Raw genomic sequence first — 25,759 nt, 5'->3', positions numbered from 1 at the left:
ACTGGAAAAAAATCTGTCATTTGTGTCTTAACCTTTCAAAATTTAAATTTTTATATAAAACTTTCGGTAAAATTTTCGTAAATAAATGCTTCCGGAAATAAAAACATGGCCGTTGAAACTTGGGACATATAACTTCAAAAATCGTTGTAACCATTATCATATAGTGACGATACGATCTGACAATATCTAACCTGTATTTTACTATCCGGTTTCTTGGCAGCTGGTGCTGGTTTCTCGTTCGGGTTTGCGGCTGTTGCAGACTCTCTGGTTCCCCAGGAAACCACATGCATGTTGCAAATGGAATAAATCATCAGTAACATTGACATGCTTGGAACAGCCAGGAAGTACAGGGCGCCATGAAGTAAGCAGTAAAACTCCTATGAAAATGCATTTGTGTTTATTTATAGAACATGGAACAAAGAACAAGTGCATATATGTGTGAAAACAAGATACACAGCAGTTATCATAATAATTATCCGGATTCAGTACACACGTTTATATTGACATAAGGCTAACAGTGAAGAAAATGACGATTTGGAAAAAGAGAATATTGAATTAAATAGAAATTGTGTGATATAAAAGAAATTATGCCGGTTAAAATTAAAGCTGCGAAAAGTATATTATAATACTAATATTGCTCTTCTTTACATTAACTTTCATAGGATATTCATAATGTTTTCCTATTCTTGATAAATCAGTTCAAGACTCTTATTACTCTATTTAATATTTATTTTTCTTTCTCAAAACAAAGGGACCTCGTGGTATTATGCATTCATTATACGATTTGGAAAGGTTATATGGAAGATTATTACAGTTGTAGCCTTTGTCTAGCGACTTACACTCGTTAATACCAAGTCTAATAAATTGCACAAATCTTTATAACTTTTATAACTAACAATAAACTTGAGATCAACTGACCTGTGGATGAAGGATTGCTGAGATGATGAATACACCTAGTAAGAAGAACAAGAATATAGCAGTAGGTGAGCAGAGACCTTCTAGAATCATGTTTAGCCCAAGACCTACCACCACAATCATCATACATAGGGCATAAGCGACGGATAATATTTCTGCAAACCGTAACTGAAATGAAACAAAATCAAATGTGTTACCAAAGTGACTGTTAATATATTAGTTATTCGATTGTTGATATTTGAATTGCAACCACGTTAGCACTGACAGAGGAAGATTAAATTAGTGAAATAAAATTTAATGAGTTGCAGCTTTACGTTAGTCCAGTAACTTAAGAATTGCTAGCCGCGTGGGTTCAAATCAAGCAAGGGACAAATCGTTGTTAGCTTAAGTAAGGAATTTTACACTTCATGCTCAGTATTGGTGGGATCGAGGAACGAGTCCTATTGTGTTTCTATAAGCTACACAATCTGACTAAGGATTTCTGTATATAATGGTGGCTGATTTGTGCCATGCCGTACTTTCGCTATTGCTACTTGAGGCAAGGGAGGTAAAAATTTAAACAAATCGATAACTATCTATACCGTTACATTCTGCTGTCAACAGCAAATGGACAATTTTAATTAAGCATCTCTTTGAAGCCTCGGAGGTCATTTTATTTTTATTACTTTGTCGGTAAAATTGAAAAGAACAAATTTAGATTTCCGTTGTGAAAACATACCTGCCATTTTGAATCACAGAAGAAACAGGCAAGGAGAAATAACGCTATTGGTACAGTGTTAATCGCCAGTGACGCCATCAAATCAAGTGCCGGGAACGCTGTGTTAAGCGCCCCGGTGATCAGGAGGAAAATGGTGGCCGGAGTGAGCAGAGATGAGCAGAAAAGAAGCATCTGGTAGGCAATATATAGCAGCGAGATGTTTTCATTAAGTTTTACAACGTTTCTCCAGTCACCTACAAGAAAAGACACAAGAAAGTTAGAAATTTTAAAAAATAAATGCATTTGCAATGGATATATATTATGTGCAAAATTCTATTATATTCAAATTATATCATGTAAAGGAGTGTTCATTATTCATTTAAAACTTAGATATGATGATTTCACATATAGTGTATATGCGTGTTAAGTTAAAGGTAAAGTTTTATATATTTTTTCATATTTTTTCAGGTCGATAGCGCTGGAAGGTATAAGCTTATAGAAACAATTTCAAATCCGTTTCTTGATCCAAAAACAAACTAGTGTTAAGCAATAAGTGTGAAAATATTCTGGAAACAAAGTGATCCCTCGGAAGCATTAATCACAACAAAATTACATAAGAATTGCAGACTCGGTTTGATTGAGTCTGTACATGAGAGATAATGAATAAGTGCAACATCCCTCACGCCCCCTAGCACCGGCTTGAGCGGTACTCAATTCTCAACACTTAATAATGCTGGCATCAATGATCCCGAAGGACCAGAAAATATAACAACACTGAAGTGAAGTACAGGGCAACTTTTTTACAGCTGCCACACGGCACTTGACACCTGCTGTTGTGAAGTACAAAATTCTGGAAACAAAGTGATCCCTCGGAAGCATTAATCACAACAAAATTACATAAAAATTGCAGATTCGGTTTGATTGAGTCTGTACATGAGAGATAATGAATAAGTGCAACATCCCTCACGCCCCCTAGCACCGGCTTGAGCGGTACTCAATTCTCAACACTTAATTATGCTGGCATCAATGATCCCGAAGGACCAGAAAATATAACAACATTTGCTTAACGAAACAAAGACTTGTCAAAGATAGTGTTTTACTACAAGTTAGGTTACTAGTTCGACGCGTTAACCACTCAGCTAAGCCGCCGTATCTTATCAATTGTTCATTCTCTGATGCTAGTTAGTTCAAATATGTTATTACAAATAATGGCCTTAAATTATATTACCAAGAAGATCCATTATGTTTGCCATTGTGGAAGGTGACCATCGCCGACGTTGATTATAAAACTCTTCGAAACCTTCCGGGGCATAGGTCAAAGCATCGGCAGCGGCACAGTACTCTACACGGTATCCTTGTTGTAGTAGAAGTGTACACAGCCATCTGTCCTCACCTTTATAAATCATACAGTTTTAACAATTTAAATACTGTGAAAAATAAATGGTCTATCTCTGCGTATTTAATAGGCAAATATCTCATACACAATTGTCAATATCTTTATATAAGAAATGTGTCAGTATTTAAATTCAATCAGTTAATAGTTTTTAAAATATATGTCAGTATTTTATAAAAATGAAATGATATTTAAGTTCCTCAACAACAAATAAAAAGAGCTGACAATGTCTTGTGAGAATCGGTCAATATTTTATAAAGAAATCCAAAAATAGTTGTGACTTTTCTGCCTGTCATTATATATTTTTAGAGCAAAAAGTGTAAAGTGTCAATCATAACATAAGTATCTTAATTTACTTAAGCCTTAAGGATTTCAAATATACTGGTTGATCTTTAAAAGGTACAGTTTTTGTATGTAGCTGAAATATAATTATGCTGAAGCTTTCTTATATCTACCGATGTAGTTCTATAATGGACCATTTTTATAGATTATAGAAAACATTTTTCAACCGAAATAACATTTTAATTACCTTGATCATACTGCACATAATGTTTCGCTTGCGATGACATAGTTGCATATTTTCCCATTACATTGTCGTCCATGAGTGAAGAACCGCGGAATAAACTGAAACATCCGGGACTGCAAAGTACGCAGCCAATCATGTGTTCCGTTGCTTTTTGTAACCAATGGCTGATAGCGTATTCAAATTTCTGGTACCAAATCATCGGACCTATTGAATATGCAAAAAATGTTTCATTTCATGCTCTGTAATAACAGTGTAACGCCTGTCCTCCCATTCACGATCAGCGAAAATATTATTTATAGATAAAATGGTAATTTTTTTTTCACCGGTGGATAATATACAGAAGAGAATGTCTTTAAGACAATCGTCTTTCCAAATTTCCCTTTAAAATTTCAGGCATTATTTTGTTGGTTGGTTTTTACGTCTCAAGAACACAGTAGAGGTCATATTGGCGACTTTCCACCTTTCCCGGTGGAGGAAGACCTACGTAAATTATTATTTCCGTAAGCCCGCTACATAGCTTCCTCACATGATGGGATTCAAACCTTAATTATTCGGCAACTGAGGCTTATTTATTATCAATTGATTGGTAATGAACAACAGTAACTGTCGACATGACATCATTTTACTTACCCATTCCGATTGGATGAATACGTCCACAAGCCGCGCCAACTTTATCATTCCTTTTCATTCTGTCGACAAGGACCTGTACTGCCGACGGTTTAAAGTCAACATCACCGTCAAGTGTAAGGATGAATGTATTGTCAGCAAGTGCTTGTTTTCTACGGGCATCTAAGTTCTGACCGACAAGTCTGTGGCCGAGAAGGTAGTACATGTACATAACCTACAAAAACAACAAGAAGACTGAATTAGAAATTTCAGTACCATCTGTTTTTTTATATTTAATTACTTAATTAAAGATTTTTTTCTATTGTTTTGCTTCTGTTTTGTAACCCTAAATATACTTTTCTTAATATACTAAATGAATTTAACAGACTTGAACTTTCAATCTGGACAGAACCATTTATCATTTTCGGGGAATTTCAAAAACTGTTCTGACTGAAAAGCGAAAAGTTATAGGCCGTAATACGATGAAATGGATGTGTTGGCTAATCTTGGTCACATTTTGTCGCTTGTAAAGAATCAGTTTCTACCAGCAAACTTAGGGTTAGATGACATAAAGGTTTTAAATGGTTCATACCTGGCTCCATCGTTTCTTGATTCGAATCTTTGTTTTGTCTTTCAGATGAGCGACAAGCTTGTTACCACCAAGCAAGGTCCACTCCAGTCTACCTCCATATGGGGTCGGATAACGTGTAGGCGGGGCTATTCGCATCGGTACTCGGTGAACCTTACTGTAAAAAGCATTCAAAATTGACTTCGTAATAAGTTAAAACTCGTTAAAAGATTCATATATTTATGTGTTTATTGTACTTCATATGTGAAGGAAATCTGAAGAAATTGAAATCGTAAGAAATAAATAGAAATGGTGGAGACTTCAAAATGGTTACCTAGCAGCTTTATCGATTGTTATGACGAGTTGTTTGACGAAACTGTTGACGTAATACTCGTATGTCTCCTCGTCGTGAGGCTCGTAGGCGTCGTCGAAAAACACGTGCGCTAAAATTTTAAATTTAGAAATTTGATTTCATATGATTGATATATATGACCATTAAAAAACATTGAAAATGCATGTATTTCACAAAGCAGAGTATATCTTTAATAGAAATGTTACATGGATATTTAAAATATATGTAATAATAAATTTACTATAAGCAGCCATTATAGTTTATATTTATATTAAAAGTTAATGTACATGTTAAAAGTAATCATTGTTGCAAAAAAATTTTTTGTTAAGGGCTTAATCTAATGTTGCTAGAACTTGTTGCCCAACACATTTACTTTTTGATATATACTTGTCATATGTATAATATTTGACATGTATTTGATGCAATAAAATATGTTTAAACTAAAAAGCCACTTTGGCGCACTAATAGCATCAGGTCACTTATTTAAATGTTGAATGTGATATTGATAACTTTTAGAAAGAAATCTGATCTCGGATTAAGCATATAGGGACTGAAACGGAAAGTTTGTTATATTACAGATTTTTTATTTACCCTCAAATTCGTAGTAATCTGGATCTACCACATCGAAAAATCTCTGAGCGTTCTTTCTGGCACACTGATCGTCATCCATTCTGATTACGAAATAAAAATTAAACATAAATAAAATATAGACTTATTTAAATAAAAATATAGACTTTTCGATGTTGTTTATTTGTTTGAAATTTATTCAGCTATTAAAAATGGTACACAACATGTATAAAAACGAACATAGTACAAGCCAATCTTGCAAAGTAGGCCTTATTTTACAAAATAATTGTTTATAAGTTATCGTAAGCAAATTAAAAAGTTCCAAAAAAAGCTCGTCAATCAGAAACTTCTACTCTTTTCAAAGTACACTTTACACGGTTTTAATTTTATTACTAAAATCGCGCAATTTGTCTAGGCTTTTGTGATTTTCATTAAAACTAATACCTGAAAATAGACGTCAGCATTTGTAACATTTCTTTTTCAGTCTCGTGCCACATTGTTGCACATACATAAATCATCGGAGCTGGTTCCCGCCTCTCCGGGTCACGTGGGGTCATCGGTAGGTGGGTGGGGTACGGACCATTCAACTTCGCAAATTCCGCAGCTTTGCGTTTCTAGAAAATTTCGATTGATTATTTACATAATGATAGATACATTCATCATCGTAGAAACCAAATGGTGTCGTTATGAACAACAGAAAAAGCAGAAAGTTCCCGCAGAAAAAACGGAATATCAAAAACTTTCTTGGCATACGAATTATGTCTGTAACATCAGCACATGTCCCTTTAATTTCAGTGCGCAATTTTTCACCAAACAAACAGACATAGTTATTACATACCTTATGATAGATAGAAACGTTAGAAATGGAAACAATTGACAGTTGTCAATCATACAAATAGAGCCATACAAAAATTCTAAAAATAAGTTTTCATTCTTACTTTATCTATACTCAGCCCACGGCCTCTGTCATGATCGTCACGGCGCCTGTTTAGCATCATTGACTGTTCCAACATCACCCCACAGTACAAGGGCTGGACAAACAGCCTTTCGGTCTGTACAAGTCTCTCTACACGTGGCATCCAAATATGGAAAGTGACCCACATAAAGGACAGCCACCATAGAAACGAAACCGGAAGAAAGTAGCCAGAATACAGCGTTTCGAGGAAACCTCGCGAAATCCCGTTAATGTCACATGTCCAGTATAAATATGGCGGCAAAAATGGGTTTGTTGATTGATCAACGTTCCAAGCTTCGCAATTGGCAATAAATAGACCAGCTATTACTGGAGCAGCAATCATTAATGGAAGCGAAAAGCTGACGACCTGGAGCATGACTTTGCATGCAATTTTCGAAAACTGGTAGCACATTAAACACGAAACAATTTGAATAAGTGCGATCCAATATGGCTCTGTGTGAAAGGCGTCTGAATCCACGTTATTTCCAGATGGGTTTACAAGATGAGGGCAATCCTGTGCGAAATCGATATCAAAGTACAACACACTTAGACACGATTTATTTCCTGCTGTCATCATTACGGTCATCAAAGCAAGTGTCAAAATTATTTTCCATATGCTAGCAAAAATGTATATCTTAGTGCGCATGCGTCGAACTTTATGTTTGAATTCCCTTAGTCTCATTCCAAGAGTTCCCATCTTCGTGAAACGATTTATATAATTTTCCCACCATCCTACCGATATCAGCAATAAAGAAGCTGGAATTGTCCATGTAAGATCCGAATTGTCATGGTCGATTAAATTCTTGATAGGCCAAAGAACGAGAATCGATATTTGAACTACGAGCGCCATGACGTCAGCAGCGACGACATAGAATTTACGACCTTCTTCTCTCTGCGTATCAAACATTTTAAGCAATGCTGGAATCACGCCCACGCCAAATGTAAGAACTAGTCCACGCAGTGGATCTATTGCCGGCAGCACGTAGAACGCGAACATGCTCATCCCGGCTGTGTGAAGTGTTTCTATGGCAAGAACCTGGAATTATAGTTTAAAGAATCCCGTCCGTTATTCATAAAAAGTTAAATAAATAAATAAATAAACTACGTATGTCACTTCAAAATATATTCAAATTTTACATGTATATAGCTTATATACACAGATAGATTTCCTTTAATGTACAAAGACTATATAATTCCACTTAAAAATTATTTTCTTATAGGGACAAACTATTAACGCAATTTTGATGTTTTTTTATGTTTTTCTTTGTTGTGTTTCTTTGACAACAATAGGCGATATGTTTGAGTTTTGTTATAGGTGTATTGCACACTAATTGAATAATGTGTTTCTAGCTATTATTAAGGGAAAACATTCATCCATTTGCAACGCCGAAACTATGGATATAATTAACTATATACTGTTTGAAAAGCAACAATCTTACCAGAAACATAACTCTTGGCGTTGGATTTCGAGTTTTCTTGAAACACATTCTCCAGAAGCATTTTCCAAACGTAAATAGATGCGGAGAACACACTACTAAAAATAGCGCCCACAGCCATCTCGCTTGAACGCTTGGAGACGGGTGAAAAGCCTCTGTCTTAACACGATCAGCAGGTACCCGCCTGCATGACGTCACACCCGTTTCCGACATAAACGTACAGTCTAAAGTCACATTTGAATACACATTTGAAGTGATAAGAAATAGTGTACTTTTGCTGAGCATTGTGAAAGCAAGAATTGAGAGTGTTAAGAACATGCTCACTACAATTTTGATTGATTTAAGGCAAACATTATAACGTTCATCATTTATTCCGCGATGCTTGGTTCTGTTTACAACTCTAAACACATCCCAGGACTTCAAGGTGGCTGTCTTATCCGAGTCTGAAGGGATGTTGCTATCGAAAAGAAAATATAAAGAAGAATAAGAAAAATCTCAAACCTAATATTAATTTCTTTCAGCATTTTAAAACATGAAAAAACAATGTTCTTGTAAGATAAATGATATTTGTTTCCATAGTTTATTTTCTAATTTATTAATTTGTTTTTGATTTTTATTTGAGGTTTGAATGAGGTTTTTATTTTTCGACGTATTTCAAAATCTACACATTAGATGACACCATACATTACAAACTTTAAAAACAAACGAACCTCTTATCGCCACGGTCCTGCTTTCGTGGCATTCTGGGTATACTGTCAGTGATGTCATAGCTACTTCTTTTCTTGCTATTTATAGTATCATCTTTATTATTGTCGCTACTGGTTTCACTCCACGTGTTACCGTTTACCTGTAGTCTGTCTATTGTGTCAAAGGCGGGATTTGTAACACCTTCTTCCATCTAGAATTACATTCAATAATATCGATATTAATTATATACTTTTTAATGAAATATTGAGAAATATTGATGAAATAAAATGAGTATTTTCATTTTCTGTATTTTCACTGTAAAAATTTATTTTTCTGCAGTAAAACATATTTTCGGTGTTTTCACTGGTGTCCAGCCGGACTACTTTCTTCTAGATTCAGCCAATACACAAAAGTTAAAGGGACGTCTTTCAAATTGTAATGTCAAAAATAGATAAATGTATGTAATTATAGAAAATTCAAGATTTTTTTCTATAAATACATAATTTATTTTCGTCTGTGCGAATTATCAAATCAAGTCCAATACTCTTCAAGAAATTCTAACAAGGTTGATTTGAGTTTTGTTTAGTACAAAGTATAAACCTATGAAGAATTTATTCATTGGTTATGAAGAATTTTGACAAGTTTTATGCGCATAGTAGCCGTGCATAGTAGATAAAAGAATCTGGAAACAAAGTGATCCCTCGGAACATTAATCACAACAAAATTACAAGAGAACTTACAAGAAATTACAAGAGTCACAATTATTCAACAATAATCGAAGTTTTAACTTATTACGCAATATCTTTCGCATCTTCTCGGCTCTTTCCGACAAACTTCGGATAAGATCGACGAAATATATACTTACAGCGATATTGTCCCTATAGCCGTCCTTCAATATAGGGTCGGTCTCACCCACGCTTATAACCGGAAGTGGAATCATACGTTTTACTGTAGGTGGCGAAAGGTTTGTGTCCGGTAACTTGTCCTGGAAAATAAATAAATAATGATTTTGACTTTTATGCTGTAAAATATTAAATATTGTTATATGCCATGTTGTTTTACAATTGTATAACCTGATGAAAAATAATAAAGATTTATCTATTTATCTACTTCAGAAGAAGGATATTCATTTCATTGGTTTAACGTGTCTTTTTTTATATTTTTTATTCTGTTTCCTTTTCCCCCGCTATTACATTTTATATTGTATTTGTATTAATGTAAACTAATATTTTCCCCCGAAAAATGCATCTTTTATCTTTATTATTCTTAGTAATTGACAGATTCCGCAATGATGGTAATGTATCTGATTGTGTCAGTTTCTATAGCGTTTATTTCTTTATTTCTTTTCTTTTTATTCCCTGTTATCGCTACTGCCACTCGTGAAATATTTATTTTCATACCACTCGATTTAAATAGATATTGTATTTATAGAAATAAAACTTGCATTTTATGTTTATTGTATACATTTTTTTCTTCTTTTTTTTGACATTACAATTTGAAAGACTTCCCTTAAATTGTGGGTATTCACTGAATTTAGAAGCAAAACGTCAGTTAAAATACGGAAGATGTGTTTCACTGCAGTGAAAAATATTTTTTATTTACAAATTTTACAGTGAAAATACGGAAATGAAAATACGCATTTTACTTCATCAATATTTCCTAATATTTCATTTTCAAGTATAGACCTAATTGATTTGATTTAGTGGCATAACAGAGAGCAGGAATACTTTTGATATTTTGCTAACAGCCGTCTATACCAGACTTTACATCCAGTATAATATCTTTGTATATTGTAATATTGCAATATGTACATATATAACGTAACATAAAATATAACTTAAATAATAACTTGCGTTATGATATGTATATCATATAAAATTAATTGAAATTGATCTATATCATTTTAAAGCAATCTTAATATAGATAAACATTGACTAGGTTTTGGTTTTGGGTGTCTTGGGGAGGCGGGGCGCCGGGGCAGTAAGGGGCACCGTGAATTTGAAAGAATCTTCTTCCGTAATGAAAATTGGCTCTTGTCACATGCAAAGTCTATATTTGCAGTAAAAAAATGTTAATATGTCACAAAAGAGATAAATATAGCCGGTTATTTTATGTCTAGACATCTTAATGAATCTCACTTATGACTTCTTGTTCATTTTTACATATGAAACTTTCCCTTCTTGACGGCAAAAATTGGAAAAAGAAACTTCCCTTGTTTGAACAACGAGTATCAGCGCGGTCACATTCCACAGTATCTAAATTAATTAATTTGTGCTAATCCAAAAATAATGCTAGCGAGCCTGATAAAGATGCGAGTTTAAAGGGGTCGTCACGATAGGTTACCAGATAAAACGACAAGGTACATTTATTTCCCAACACGCCTATACTTAAAACAATGCAATTAAGATACCAGCCATTTTGAAATTGGCCTCTTATATGAAAAATAACATGGCGGATGTTTTAAAAATCCATTTACATCTATGATATTCTTTTTTGTGCATGTACATAATTATTTTGTAAATCAAAACTTGACTTTGTTAATATTATTGTAACTACCTTTATTGTGTTGTATTGAATAAAATATGCATACCACACACTGGGTTTATCTTGTTAGGTGTAACCAACAAAACAATCGCACCTAACTTCGTGTGAGCCAACATTATCCCTGATTTACCAATCACTGTTTCACATAGTAAGTATAATAATATAATATACGAATGTTATAATATGTTGATAATGAATCATTTTATGTTATCAATATCCGTCATTGTATTGTATTATATTGTATTGTATTGTATCGTATTGTATCGTATCGTATCGTATCGAATCGTATCGTATCGTATCGTATTGTATCGTATTGTTCTGTACTGTAATGTACTTGAGACGTTGTGATTATATTTTGTGTCAGATCAAGGATGTATTATCCTTAACCATACTGTTTTTTATATGTGGATTTGGAAATAGAATAACCTACTTCTTTTTTTTATATTATATTAAAATAAATCTAATCAGACCACACGTTGAATGAATTTATATCTACATTATTTTATTTAAACCTATTGAATAAGTAACTGCCAATCCATTTGAGTCACTCTCCCCACCCACCCCGCAACTCTCACAACCCACCCTAAATCTTAGTCACAGTCCCCAGTAACCAACCCCTTTTTTAGTCTCTCTCCCTTCCTGCCTAATTTTTAAGTTAATACATCACAATAGTTGCCAATAATGCTATCCGATTCAATCAAGAACAATATTTCGTTTTCAACGTACACGTCGCAAATAAGAAATAACAGTTCTTTGTTTGTTTTGGTTATATGGCGCCGAAACAGGATAGATGATTTTGGCTAACCTCGGGTGTTACATACTTAAAGCAACACCATGGGTCAAAACTACCTCACCTGCTGAAGAGACTCCAATAATTCGAAACCTAGTTAAACAGCTGCTGCAATTCTGATGCCTCAACCCTTAAAGGCAAACCCTCAAGCCAAATGTGTAAAGAAAAAATAGTGGATAAACATTAAATAAAATAAAAGATATCAACTTACGAAACTGTAAAAATCTTCCATTTCCATTTCAAAAGCCATTATATAATTATTACTTTTATTTAAAATACACAAAATGTCTTCGCTTTATAACATCATATGCCGGTAGTACATATATTTGCTTTTATGTCTTAAGTCCAAAATGTTTAATCAAATGTAATTATTTATGATAAGCTGAAACACTTGACTTAATCTGTCATTAATTTTTAATTCCGAAAACCTTTTATACAAATCGACTTCTTTTTCCTGTAACGCCCCCGTTTTTTTCATTAACTAGTTACCCTTTATCAGTATGTATAATGACGTCATCAATCTATCAAGGCGTAAAATAATTCAACAACCAAACCCCCACCCCCCCCCCCGTCCCCCCACCTCCCCCCCGTTCCCCCCCGCCCGGTATCCCCCACCCTACCGCATGTACCCCGCACCCCCCCCTCCCCCCACCACCGCCCACCTCCCCCCCCCCCCAGCCCCCCCCACCCCCCCCCCCCCCCCACACACCCCCCGTATACCCGGAGTCCCGCCCCCCGTTCAACCCCCCCCCCCCCCGTTACCAGCCCACCCACCCACCCCCCCCCCCCAGTCCTTCACCCGCCCTCCGCCGCCCCCACCCACCCCGCAACACCACCCCCGGTCCGCTCCCCCCACCCCCGTATCCCCTCCGCCCCCCCTACCCCATCCACCGTCGCCCACCCCCCCCTCAACCACCCCCGCTACCACCCCCCCCCCCCCACCCCCCCCACCCAACCCCCCCCCCCCCGCTCCCGCCCACCACCCACGATTCCCCACCTCCCACCCACCCACGTCCACGTATAGTTATGCAATTTGTTTTAGGGTATGTCCTGTGTAAATAAAGTGATTCTGCATTACTATTTATATTCACTTTTGTTTAAAGTACATAACATTTTTATTTTCTGTTGAAATATTTTGTCATATTTTTTTAAAAATAAAAAATGATCACACGGGGATCACAAGCTCAGTTTACATGAACTTATATGTATAGTTGAGACCTACCGTTACAGCTAGAAATATTTATATAAAAATGTTTTAAAATGAGAACACTTCTGCAGGTGTTTTTTTTTAAAGTTTCACAACTTCCATATTTAATGTTAAATTCAGCTTAACCGGTGCTTGGGGCTTGAACGGCACGTTGAAGGCGTTCGTGAGATAGATATTTATTTATTTATTCCAGTCTCATCTATATACAATATAATATAAAATACATGTATATAGCCATTCTATAAGAATTATAAGAGACTAAACATCTAAAACACTATATCATACATGGTAAAACCAATATTAAGATTATACATTACCAGTGTTAGACAGCTTAAAATATTAAAATCATGTTTGTACAAATGATAGCCAAATGGTAACATAGTATTTTGAGTGACACTAAAATAACATGCTAGCTAACATTAAAACGTCAAACACTGGAATATTTCATCTGTACAATTTTAAAAATTGTATGTCATGTAATATAATTGTTGCAATTACTAATATTTTTTACTATCATAATGGTAAAACCAATATTAAAGATTAAACATTACCAGTGTTAGACAGCCTAAAATATTAAAATCATGTTTTGTATAAATGATAGCCAAATGGTGACATAGTACTTTTGAGTGACTCCAAATAACATGCTAGCCAACATTAAAACGTAAAACACTGAAATATTTCATCTGTACATTTTTAAAATTGTTGTCATATAATAAAATTGTTGCAATTACTAAATATTATTACAGTTTAAAATTTTACTATATAAAATATTATTTCTAATTTTTAATATATCACAGCAGGATTTTTGCGAGGATTCTAACCATGTCTGGGTGAGAGAACATGAATACAAATTTATCATTATCGGACATATCATAAAAACTATTGTCTACAGATTGAGCTTTTTCATAAATGACATCACGTATTTGATTATATAGCGGGCCACTGTAATAAAACATGCATTTCAATAAACTCTTCACAAAATGGACATACTCTTTCAGCTACTGGCATGTTAGTATAACGCCCAGTTTCAATTCTTAGCGGCGCAACACCACACCTGAATTTGGATAGCGCAGACCTATGACAATATGGTAATTGCAGTTTACAATATAGCTCAGTATCATAGCTACTCTTAAACAATCTGTATGTCCTTAGCTTATTGTGGTTAGTGCCATTTACGCCTGTATATCTATTCAAATCAGTTTGCCATTGAACAATATGACTATTCATCAATGCAGTGCATACATCATTCAACATCTTATTTTTATCAAAAGGAAGCATAGTATACATATCTAAATCTATTGAACACAATTTATCTCTTACAATGAATGGCCAATTTTTACATCTATTATTACCTTTATTAACTGACCAATTAAAAATTTTCTTATTAATCCTACAATCATTATATAATAAACATCTATGCCAATGGTTACATACAGATTTCCACTGGTCAATAATAATTGGTTTCCAACCCATGTCACCTTGGACTGCAACAATAGGTGTGTATTTACCAGTACCAAGAAAGAACCTCATTGCTCTGTGATGAACGGCATTGACACAAGAAAAAGATTTAGTACCCCATACTGCTGAAGCATACGTGATGACTGGTACCACACAAGAATAGTACAACTTTGTATAAACATCATAAGGTAGTCCACCAAACGATTTGTACTTAGCAATGAGGAGCCCAAGGGCACGTCCAGCACATTGAGCAACTATTTTAGATGTTATGTTATAATCTAGGTGCTCGGTTAAAGCTAAACCAAGGTACATATATCTAGAAGCATATTCAATTTTACAGTTTCCACAGTTAAAAACAAAACATGACTTAGGAATTGAATTTGGTCTAAAGTGTACAACTTTACTTTTACTAACATTGATAGATGTGTCTTTTTGTGATTTTTTCGGACATATGAGAAATAAAAGAATGTTTGTATTTTTTAAAATTAATATAACGCTTTACCTATCAAACGTACGTAATGACAGAATTGGATAGTTTTTATCATCATCGGGAAACGTTGTAGTCTCAGTTATTTTAACAATTATTTACATGTACGGATCTCTTAAGAATCTTTTCTTAATCATCAAAAGGAATTTATAGATTCTATACTTTAACAGCAATAGATACAGTTACAAACGTATTTACATTATATAAAGATATAAAAATAATTTGCATCTGAATTGTTGATTCTTTGAATTTGTTTAATAAAATCAACGCATCATAGTCACGGAAGATAAAAAACACGCTGAAGATTACAAATGGAATCTTACTCGACCCGAATGTACCTTGACATGCGACTTAAAGTGTCGGTAATATTACCAACATCCTGCTCTTTTCCCACCCTTTACAGTCCTAATACCTCTCTAACTATAATATATGCATGTGACGTTAATTTGTTACTTATATACGGAAATGATTGTAATGCTTATTTTAAATCATTTGGGTTTTTTTTGTTAACAATGTCTGATATAGACAATCCAAACATATCTAACATAGATTTGAAACAACAAAAAAAAATCAAAGTTCTGTTTTAAAACTAAATTATTTAGGGTCATTTAGTTAATGTCAAGGAATACACGCCGTTTAAATTTTTTCCTTCGCCGACAGTTGTAACATATAACTTTATTTCAAACGCTCACCCATTTCTGCTTTGTTAACATGCATCCTTGTAGCCAAAGGAATTTAGTATTTAAATAAATGAATAAATAAACTTTGAATAAACTTTCCTATCTTATTAAAACAGACCCATATGTGTTTTTCCTCGTTTGACACAAGGACTTTGGAACTTTTATGTTTTGCATTTTGCAAAGTTATCTAAAGTAAAAAAAAATCTTTGTCCAAGAACAGATTCACTTTTATATTAAAAAAGAGAAAATTGAGATCTGCTGACATGCTTTTTAACCGATAGTTCTATGTTTTCCATTTGTATGTATGGGCTTGAATCCGGCTACTTACGACGGGGTTAAATTCTTCTTTACTGTATGGAGACAAAAAAAAAACAACACAAAAATCAAAAAACTTATTTATCAAAGTTAGGCAAAAGAGTACGAAACATACGAACACGTACGGCAGAGAACCTGACCCATTTGGTTCATTTAAAAATAAAATAGCCATTCGACAATTTTGAAAGTTGACATCTTTTTACTTTCTTGTTAAATTGTTGCATATATACGAAAACCACTGTCCCCATCTGTTTGTTTCTTATATTACTGTCATATAGATATAATCATTCTGTTTTATATTTTAACAAACGTATAGCGCATAGCATAGAGACATAATAACGCAGCAATTTTAAAACATGAAATATACCCTAACTTGTATAATCGCATAATTCTAAATCTATCTCTTTTTGTATAAGATCAAAGATTTTCACATTTACAGTTTATTGTAAATGACTGAAACGGATAACGCTCACATATTTCAAGGTACGAAATATTGTATAGTTAATTATTTTGGTAATTCCACTTCTAAGGCATCGGCATTTCAACAGACATTACGGCTTTGTCTTTGTGCATCGGGCTCCTGATATAAATGTATTGTCTCCCTTGATAGTTATTTCATCTGGCTATTTAACATCGCGTATAATAGCGCCGGGGATAGTGCTCGTTCAAATTCCAATGACGTAAAGAATTGGAATCACTTGATTTAGAAAATCAGAAACGTCAAAAATAGAATTGGAAGCAAAATTTTGATTATAAGGCACACTTGCTTCAATTATTTTATTTTCGTATGGTCATATTTTCAATAGCGATGTCGAAACGCAATTTTATTTTAACCCATACCCCTTCGTTTCTAATGAAATTATTTTTATTTTGTTTATTCTGGCGTCTATCAAAATATATTTTGATTAAAATTTGCATGTTCACCTGTGTAAAACACGGATATAAAACATGAACAAGCGTATTCAAAAGGGAAGCAACGCCTTAATTTGTTTAAGTATCTTTGTCACGGACACGTTTTCTGCATGACATGCATTTATAAACAGATAAATGTACGTGTCATTTTCCAATAACTACTTAAAGTAACATTATGCCTATCTTAGGGAATGGAGTGAGTGAACAGGTGAAGGTCAAAACAAGTTTACAATTTGCCATAATTCCTTTCAACTCTATAATTTACTTCACAAAAATATTAATAACTCATGTGACCCAAGAAGATTTGGGCAGTCTTTTTTATATTTTAGGCAGATTTATATTTTATCCTAAACATTTCCCAATATTAACAGTTGATCAGTCCCCTTCATAACAGCATGAAGTCAATTCAGCTCTTGAAAGTTGACAGTAAAAAAATGAGCATTATGTCATTTTAAATGGGTATACAACTACGATTATGAACATTTTTATACCAAGATGAATTAGCAATTGATAATGAACATTTTCATATCACAACACTTGCACATGATTTTAAGTTTCTGGCAAGTTTAAAGAAGGAAGGGATATATCAATGAAATGCGATATTACGAAAATCATATAGATATACAATAATGTATTACAATTAATTTATATACTAAAGAAGAGAAAGCGCACGTTTTAACACTGGACGTTATCATTTTTACAGTTTTTATCATTTTTTGCTTCGTTTGTTTTAATATAATTTTTAAAATTACAATGTAAATAAAAGCAAAAAAACAATACATTTTATACCTGATGTATTGACATTTTTTCTTCAAATATAAGCGAAACTTTTGTTTTAATAAAACGATGTTTTTTTGCTTTTCAATGGATGCTAAAATTGCAATGAAATATCCATTATGCCTATATTTTTGCCATGCAAGCTAACGATCCCAAATACACTCTAAACAGTTATATAAATGATTTGAATGTATTATTTATTGATGAAAAATCTTTGCATGATCGTATATTTGTCGAATCGTATATATTCGGTTTCTTTTATATCGACATTCATTTGTTATTGATACATATAAACACAAACTAATTACATATAACGGACGCAATGCCGTGAATATAAATATAATATATAAAGTATATAATATATAAAGTATATAATAAAGAAACAACATGCAATTGTGAGTATACAACGTTTGCGGCTAATGATGTTTTGCAAACGAACTAATAAAATCTTTGTAAGAATATATTCGTTTTATTCTGTCTTTTTCACCCTTCCTTAACTTGTTGAAGATTGCAAGAAACTTTTGCATTTTCCAATACAATCTGTTATTATTTTAAATATCGGTACACAATTTCAAATTATGAAACGTATCGGTCAACTTTTGTTCGCATTAATCATATCTGAATATTGATCTTGTATAATAATTTAAAATCTATGCAAATTACCCATTAAAAACTTTAATTTACAAAATTAATTATAATTTGTTTCTTATAATTATTTAGAAAATGCATTGATATTTAGTTATAGATTTTTAAAAATAAGATAATTCTATTAAACAACTCTTAAAAGATCAATCTAAATTAGAATTAAATTGTGCAATGTTCTTGCACTTTCTTTATAACTTGATCGATTTATTACGTTTTGTTTTCTTAATTATAATGAATGATTATTTTAAAATGATTTATTATGTTATAATAATATAATTTCTCACGTGAATAAGTCCGTCGTATATTTTCCGGAGTCTATCAGGCGTAGGAACCAGCAATGCTACATCCATAATTGCAAAACTGTAGCCAGGAGCATATAAAAATATCACCGATAAAAAAATAACAGTCACTTTTGATAATAGAATTCATTATAGTTATAATTACCGTTGACCTTATTAGCTTAAATCTATGAATTTCAATTAGTCAAAGGCTCATGACATCAAAGAAGATCTAGTTAAGGGAAAGTCGAGCGGAGTTTTGCATCGTTGTGCGCATTCGACAGGATGAAATAATTACGTTTCTGTAACGACTAATGGCCTCTTGTTTACATTTCATCAAAACTTGGATGGAAACTCGGATGGGGCGGCCAAAGGATGTAGAACTTGTAGGTGGGTTTAGGTATGTACCGCGCTTTTTTTAAAGATAGCGACCATAAGTAATCAAATGAAGTATATGACCCATGTGCTAGAGAATTTATGCCTTATACAAACATTTAAACCATGATTTAATAATAATATATATAAAACATTTTGAGGTGACGAAAGGGAGAATAAAGATCAAAGAAAACTTTGTGATGGGAATGTCTTAAGCTGTCAAGCTATACTGTCATAGTGTATATATATAATTATATATAGTCAATTTGTTTGAGGGGTTGAGAAATAAGCATCAGTGACTAATAACATTAATATCTTTATTATCAATTATGATGACACAATAAAATTGTGTATGGTTATGAATTGCACAATCGGAAGGTCTTTTTCATTTCTTTTTCATTTGCAGTCTTTAAGACAAAAAATGAGACATGCAGCATGCTTGATATCAGCATCTAGAAACAGTGTATAATTTTTGTTATTATTATTATTATGGCGAGTATAATTTCTTTATTATGCTACTGTCTTTTACGGGCGTCCATTGCCGAGGCCGTTGACTTTAAGCCAATTGCCCATTTCCCCTGAGGGTTTATATTCTGCCAGTGATTTTGAATTTTTACATGTAAGGACAACTTATCCAGCTTTTTTATGAAATTAGTATAAGTATCTGATTTTACTTGGGTGAACGATGCCAGGAATATTGCACGGATGGGCAACTGAGGTCTTTACCCACTAGAAAGTTGAAAATCGCCACATGACCATAGTAGTGTCTAACAAGCTTTTGTACCATATACGTGGGGAAAAAAGACGATATTGCAATATAACCATTTTTAATAAAGCTTAAATGAACTTTTAAGGAAGTAAAGGTTACATTTATTATCATTTAATTTTTTACACTCTTTTTTTTAACAAAACGTGTGAATACTTTATTAGTCAATCAATCATATGAGATAAAACAAAATGAAATTTCAGATTTTTTTTGTGAGTGGAATTTTGTTGGTTTTAAAAAGGAGTATTTGTGGTTTAAATGTTTCGCATTCTAAAGCACATTGATAAGAAACGGTTTGAACAAACGCCCAAGTGAAGTTTTCATATCATTATTACGTCAGATGACAAACTTAATCAGTATTTGTTTATACATTTTGATACGTAAATTTGTGAAAGGGAAACATAACAAGCATGTTTGCTACTGTGACGTAGAAGGGTCATAACAAAATTTTCAACGAAAGAGATGGTCTGTTGTAGCGGTCATGCGCAATGGGCTGGAAAAGGTGTGGGTATATAACATATTCAAAAATAATGAAAGAGATTATGTCCAGTTTATATATAAGGAAACATTTCATTAAAACATATTTTTATAGAAGGCCTAATGTAATGAAGTTTATAGAGCTTTTAAAACGTGATAATTGTGTTACTGCTGTAAATCTGGGAAAATTCATATGCATTTGTAAAAGAAAGACTACTGTAAATCTGTATTTATCTTTTGTGATAGAAACGTAAAAATTGTTTGAACCTTATTGGATCACTTGACAAATATATGTTTGTGTATATATGTAAAATGTATGACAAAAACTGTACTGTTTACGTCAATAAAATTTTATGTCTGTCTGTCTGTCTGTCTGTAACATCTAAATGATTTAAAGAAATCACGGGATGCCTTTAATCAGTTGCATGCTTGTGTTTTTTTTTGTCAAGAAATAAGTCTAAGCAAAGAACTTAAATTATTAACGATTAATGCTTTGTAAAGTTCCAATCATCGATAAACCTTTCAGAAAAAAACAATTGGATTTTCTTTAATTTTTAAACTCTTTCAAAATATGACAATAGGAATATGAAAACAACGTGACTGTACATTTTGAAAAATGTTCACAGTGTAATATTAAATTTTGCCATATTTAGTGTACTGTCTTTGGATTTTTTAAGTGCTGCATTTATTTTTATCACACGTATGAATACCAAAAAAAAGCGATGAGTTTTTGTGTTGGCACGTTTTTAAAGCATTAAGACAACAATTAAAATAGTTTCACACACTTTAGTTATAAACAGATCATTTGTTAAACAAATTAAAATAGTTGATGATACCAGTAGAAGCTTTAAAGGTCTTCAAAAGAAATAAAGGGTTAAGACTCTAGTGATATTTAGAAAAACAAAAATATTTCTTATGAAATGCCATGTTTGTACGGATATACTTTGTCAACTCTACCTGGTCACCTCTAGGTGATTAGTGCTACGCAAAACTGACCTTTGGCGACTCGTATTTAAGTAAAAATATATAGATAGGGACGTGTTTATTTCGCAATACTTGTCCACAATAAGCCTCCGGTTAAGGACGTAAATGAATTGACAAATTACTTAAGAATTGTTCAGTTATCATTAAATTCCGCTTACTCTTTTACACTGGTGATTTGTTTTGAAGCAGAGTAATTTGTTTGTTGTACGTATCATTTGAACAAACAAATGGACGCGCTGTTAAACGTATTAAAATGTGCGTACATGTGAACCAAAATGTGTCTTGTGACAGTCTTGATTGTTATGACATTAAATGACGCACCGTTTAGTTTTACCGGGAAGTCATATGCTTAACATCTATTTTTAGTAACACTACAAAAAATTAAAACACGAACTTAACGTAACAATATGGTAAATGACAAAAACAAAAAACTTGTACGCCCTTTTAAAGATGGTAGTTTTTTAAAATAAAATGGGCATGTTTCATGAGAAAATCCCTCCCTATCCTTTGGAACAGTCTTTGATTATATTCAATTTGTGACCTACAGATGCAAATGTATAATTAATTTTGTACCTTGCTTTGGTTATACAAATGACTCCATTGAGTTTTATTTTGACATAGAGGGAAATATTTCTTTACGATGTGTGCACTTATTGACGTAGTTGGATCATCAGCTTTTGTGAACAGATTCAAATCATTGCTCATTCCCTTTCTCCAGAATAATCACTTCATAGTGCAACATCACCGAAATTTAAAAAGCATTTTATATACGCAATAATCTCAAATTGGCCGTTGACACACGCACAAAGCTTATTTCATATTTTAAGACTTTCAAACCTCAGTGTTCAGACTAAAATGGATCTTTCTTTATGTGAATTGCTTTCTCCCTTTACGATACATGAATATTTTTTAATTGAAAATCTTTCATAATTACTAACAATATAATTCAAATGATTATGTTTATTTATATGCACGCAATTATTTGACGTGTAAAGTCCTTAACAAACTAATCATACTGATTAAGATCCGGGAATTTTAACAAGAGCGTTGGATGTGAAATAATTTCTGATGAAGGTAGCAAAATGTAAGCAAAGTAGTATTGCGAGACATAGGCAACATTTTCATTTCTTAGTTTTGAATTCATTTTATCTGTTAATGTCCTGAAAATAAATAACTAGGCAGTCACAGGAACGAAACTTTTCTTATTATAAAAAATAAAATGGTGGTTTCCTAATTTGACCCGCGTAGAACGTTAAGATTTCACAATAGTTGTCACAGTGAACTCTGGAAACGTTTAAAAACATGTCAAATGAATGACTTAGGCTTGTTTCAATCGTACATTATCCAAAATATATGTAATTGTAATTTCCAGGGTTTTAAAATTTCTCAGTGATTCTGTTGGCGTCTAAACGTTCAAAATATATAGATATATTTACGCTCCAAACCAAAAATATATAGAATTTATACAGAAATTCATGCTAGGACTTTAAAAAATTGTCATTTTAGCATGATTTGAGTACATAAGATCATTTTAATATTAATTTGCCTGAGTATCCTTTTACTTCCATACAAAATACTTAATCACAACAAATTTACTGATTAACTAATTTTCAAAATGCAGAAGAAGAAAAGCATTACTCGTTTATATAGTCCATGAGTTACTACTATTAGGACACACAAATTGAAAGCAGTGCTCATCTTTGTGGCATACTGTATTTTTAATTTATGATTTTTCATTCGTTTTGATGTTTTTTTTAATCAATTCATCCATTTTATCTTAATTAATTAATTAATTAATTAATTAATTAATCTTTACTTACATTTTTATTTATCTTTACTTTTCTATTTTAGTTATATTTAATTATTCATTTATTTATTTTTTTGGGCGCGGGGGGAGGGTGCAAAATCTTGTAAAATTTCTTACTATCCGGTTATCCATTTACTTATCAACAAACAACGTGTGCTATTGAAAGCATATCATCTGATCGTTTATGATATAAATTTAATCATTATATCAAAAACCGCAAATACTTTTCATTCTCGGTATTTAAACCGCAGATTTGACATTTGGCAAACATGTGATAAAACCTAATAAAAAAGGTAAAAAAAAGGAAATAAATTGATATAAAAGATCAAAATATGAAATGAAATAAAAAATGACAATAATAGAGAGAAACGCTGGATATCCGATAATTCTGGTAGAATCATTTAGAATAAGGGGATAAGATAATAAAACACGGTTCGATTTAAGTAATTACCAAGTTTAAAGAGTTGAATGTTATTTTAGTATCGAATTGTCAGTTTGTCGTAATAAAAAAATCATATTTAAAGCAGCACGCCTCCAGATTCATGCTTATTTCAATGAAATTTTTGAAAAAGGTATTTGAATGTGTAAAATTGTGAAGTAAAACCCCTGTCACACTAGGGCGGCGTTCTCACAACGTCAAAAGTAAATTCAGAACGCCGAGGTGATCGCAGTAAAGGCCCTGTCACACTAGACTGAGCTTTTACTGCGTTTGCACGGCGTTGTTAAATTCAACAAAGCGCCGCGCGATCGCAAGAAACATCTGATATTTTGATGACATGGAGACGGCACGGCGTCCGCACAGCGATCATGACGTTGCTCCGGAGCTTCAACGGCGTTGCAATGGGTTCTAACGGCGTTTTAATTGGCGATTGTCTGCGTTCGGACTGCGTTCTACTGCGTTCTTTGCGCTTCCACTGCGCCTTCAAAGCGCTTACACGGCGCTCTCGCTGCGCGCACACTGCGCTGAAATCGTACTTCATATACCAGCGATTTTTCACTCTGAATAGTCGTGTACCTGCTGCACCTGCATGCAAGCTAGCAGTATTCCAGCTTTCTGCCGTTCGTCATCCATGGTTGAAAAGACATTTACTTGCAAACACGCTCTATATATACAGTGAAAACCTTCCATTAAGACCACCAAAGGGACTGGACTAAAGTGGTCTTAATAGCGAGTGGTCTTAATTGTGGATATAATTATCGAGGCATATTATTTCATGACCACTCTATTTGAATTATTATATATATAAATATTTTAACAATTATATTATAACCTTCAAATATTACTATAAACTGATGTTACAATAGTGAATTCTAATTTGTCTGAAGATATTTAATAAATAGATTACATTTTCATAGGTTTTGTTTCATGTACATAATTCACGTATTTATTAAGAAATTAATTCATTAAGTTCTTCACCAAATACATGTGCAGAAAATAACATTAAACCAATCTGAAGTTTATTTTCTCACCTTCCTACAATTTTCCAATCATAACAGTTTAAACACATTGTTTCGAGTGTCATGCTTTAGATGATTCAAGCAGATGAATAACAACAAACTTGTTATCTGAATAGGTATTGACTAGAATATCAGTGGTCTCAATAGTAGGGCTAGATAGATAAAACAATGCATTGGGACTGAAACTGGTAATCTAGAAAGTGGAAAAGTGCGATGGTCTTAATTGTGGATCATGTTACCATTAACATAAAGAACAGAAAATTCCGTTCTTTTAAAAAATTGTCTAAATATAGGGTTGGTCTTAATTCATAGGTGGTTTTAAGTAGGGATTCTATTGTACCGTATTCTGCAATTTCAGATGAACGCAGAAGAATCGACTTGAGTGCGCAATGATCGCAGGAACAGTGTCGTAAAGTCGCAGTAGAAGCGTTTAAGAAAACATAAAGCTCCATAAAAAGCCGAACACGCAGTAGTCGCAGTAGAAGCGTTTAAGAAAACATAAAGCTCCATAAAAGAGCCGCACACACGCAGTATAAGCGCAGTAGAAACATTGTACAATCTCCGTACAAGCGTCGCGGCGTTCATCCGGCGATCCTTCTGCGCTTTCACGGCGCTCCTGTTGCGTTGTAGGAAATGCTTCTGAGTTGCTTCGTTCTTACTGCGATCCCACAGCGCTCTTTTCCGAACGCCGAGTGACGGCGTTTGTTTTGAGCATGCTCGGCGTTCTATGCGATGCCACTGCGATGCTGTCGCGATAATGCGGCGATGTTTGCGCGATCTTACTGCGCTAACCTCGGCGTTTTGAATTTTCTTTGGACGCCGTGAGAACGCCGCCCTAGTGTGACAGGGGTTTAAGATCGCAAACATCGCCATAGCATCGCCGCAGCATCGCAGTGGCATCGCATAGAACGCCGACCGACGGCGCGCATTTTGAACATGCTCAAAACAAACGCCGTCACTCGGCGTTCTGATAAGAGCGCAGTGGGATCGCAGTACAGACGCCGTAGCAACTCAGTAGCAACTTCTGCAACGCAACAGGAGCGCGGTGAAAGCGCAGAAGGATCGCCGAATGAACGACATGGTTAGCCACGGCGCTT

The 25,759-nt window shown here is 33.7% G+C and overlaps 1 protein-coding gene across 2 annotated transcripts in view; it reads right to left on the bottom strand.

Annotated features, from left to right (window-relative positions):
• The window catches only part of LOC132758106 (chitin synthase chs-2-like), a 40,418-nt gene that overhangs the window by 5,755 nt on the left and 8,904 nt on the right, over nt 1-25,759 (bottom strand). Inside the window, exons 1-15 of one of the 2 annotated variants that reach the window (XM_060749615.1) lie at nt 18,802-19,038; nt 9,568-9,687; nt 8,726-8,913; nt 8,019-8,472; nt 6,563-7,615; nt 6,069-6,238; nt 5,649-5,728; nt 5,040-5,148; nt 4,730-4,883; nt 4,162-4,372; nt 3,535-3,735; nt 2,841-3,005; nt 1,634-1,866; nt 919-1,083; nt 192-377 (exon numbers count right to left, since the gene is read on the bottom strand). In XM_060749615.1, the coding sequence (XP_060605598.1) occupies nt 192-377; nt 919-1,083; nt 1,634-1,866; nt 2,841-3,005; nt 3,535-3,735; nt 4,162-4,372; nt 4,730-4,883; nt 5,040-5,148; nt 5,649-5,728; nt 6,069-6,238; nt 6,563-7,615; nt 8,019-8,472; nt 8,726-8,913; nt 9,568-9,687; nt 18,802-18,867 (3,555 nt within the window). In that variant the 5' untranslated portion in view covers nt 18,868-19,038. Of the gene's footprint in view, nt 1-191; nt 378-918; nt 1,084-1,633; nt 1,867-2,840; nt 3,006-3,534; nt 3,736-4,161; nt 4,373-4,729; nt 4,884-5,039; nt 5,149-5,648; nt 5,729-6,068; nt 6,239-6,562; nt 7,616-8,018; nt 8,473-8,725; nt 8,914-9,567; nt 9,688-18,801; nt 19,039-25,759 lie in introns of those variants that run through there. The other variant, XM_060749614.1, reaches the window with a different exon arrangement.

This window comes from Ruditapes philippinarum, unplaced genomic scaffold, assembly GCF_026571515.1.
Source record: "Ruditapes philippinarum isolate M1 unplaced genomic scaffold, ASM2657151v2 ctg1416_1_1_1_1, whole genome shotgun sequence".
In the NCBI taxonomy this organism is placed as follows: domain Eukaryota; kingdom Metazoa; phylum Mollusca; class Bivalvia; order Venerida; family Veneridae; genus Ruditapes; species Ruditapes philippinarum.
The sequence above is the reverse complement of the archived record's forward strand: the minus strand, read 5'-3'. Positions and strand labels throughout refer to the sequence as shown.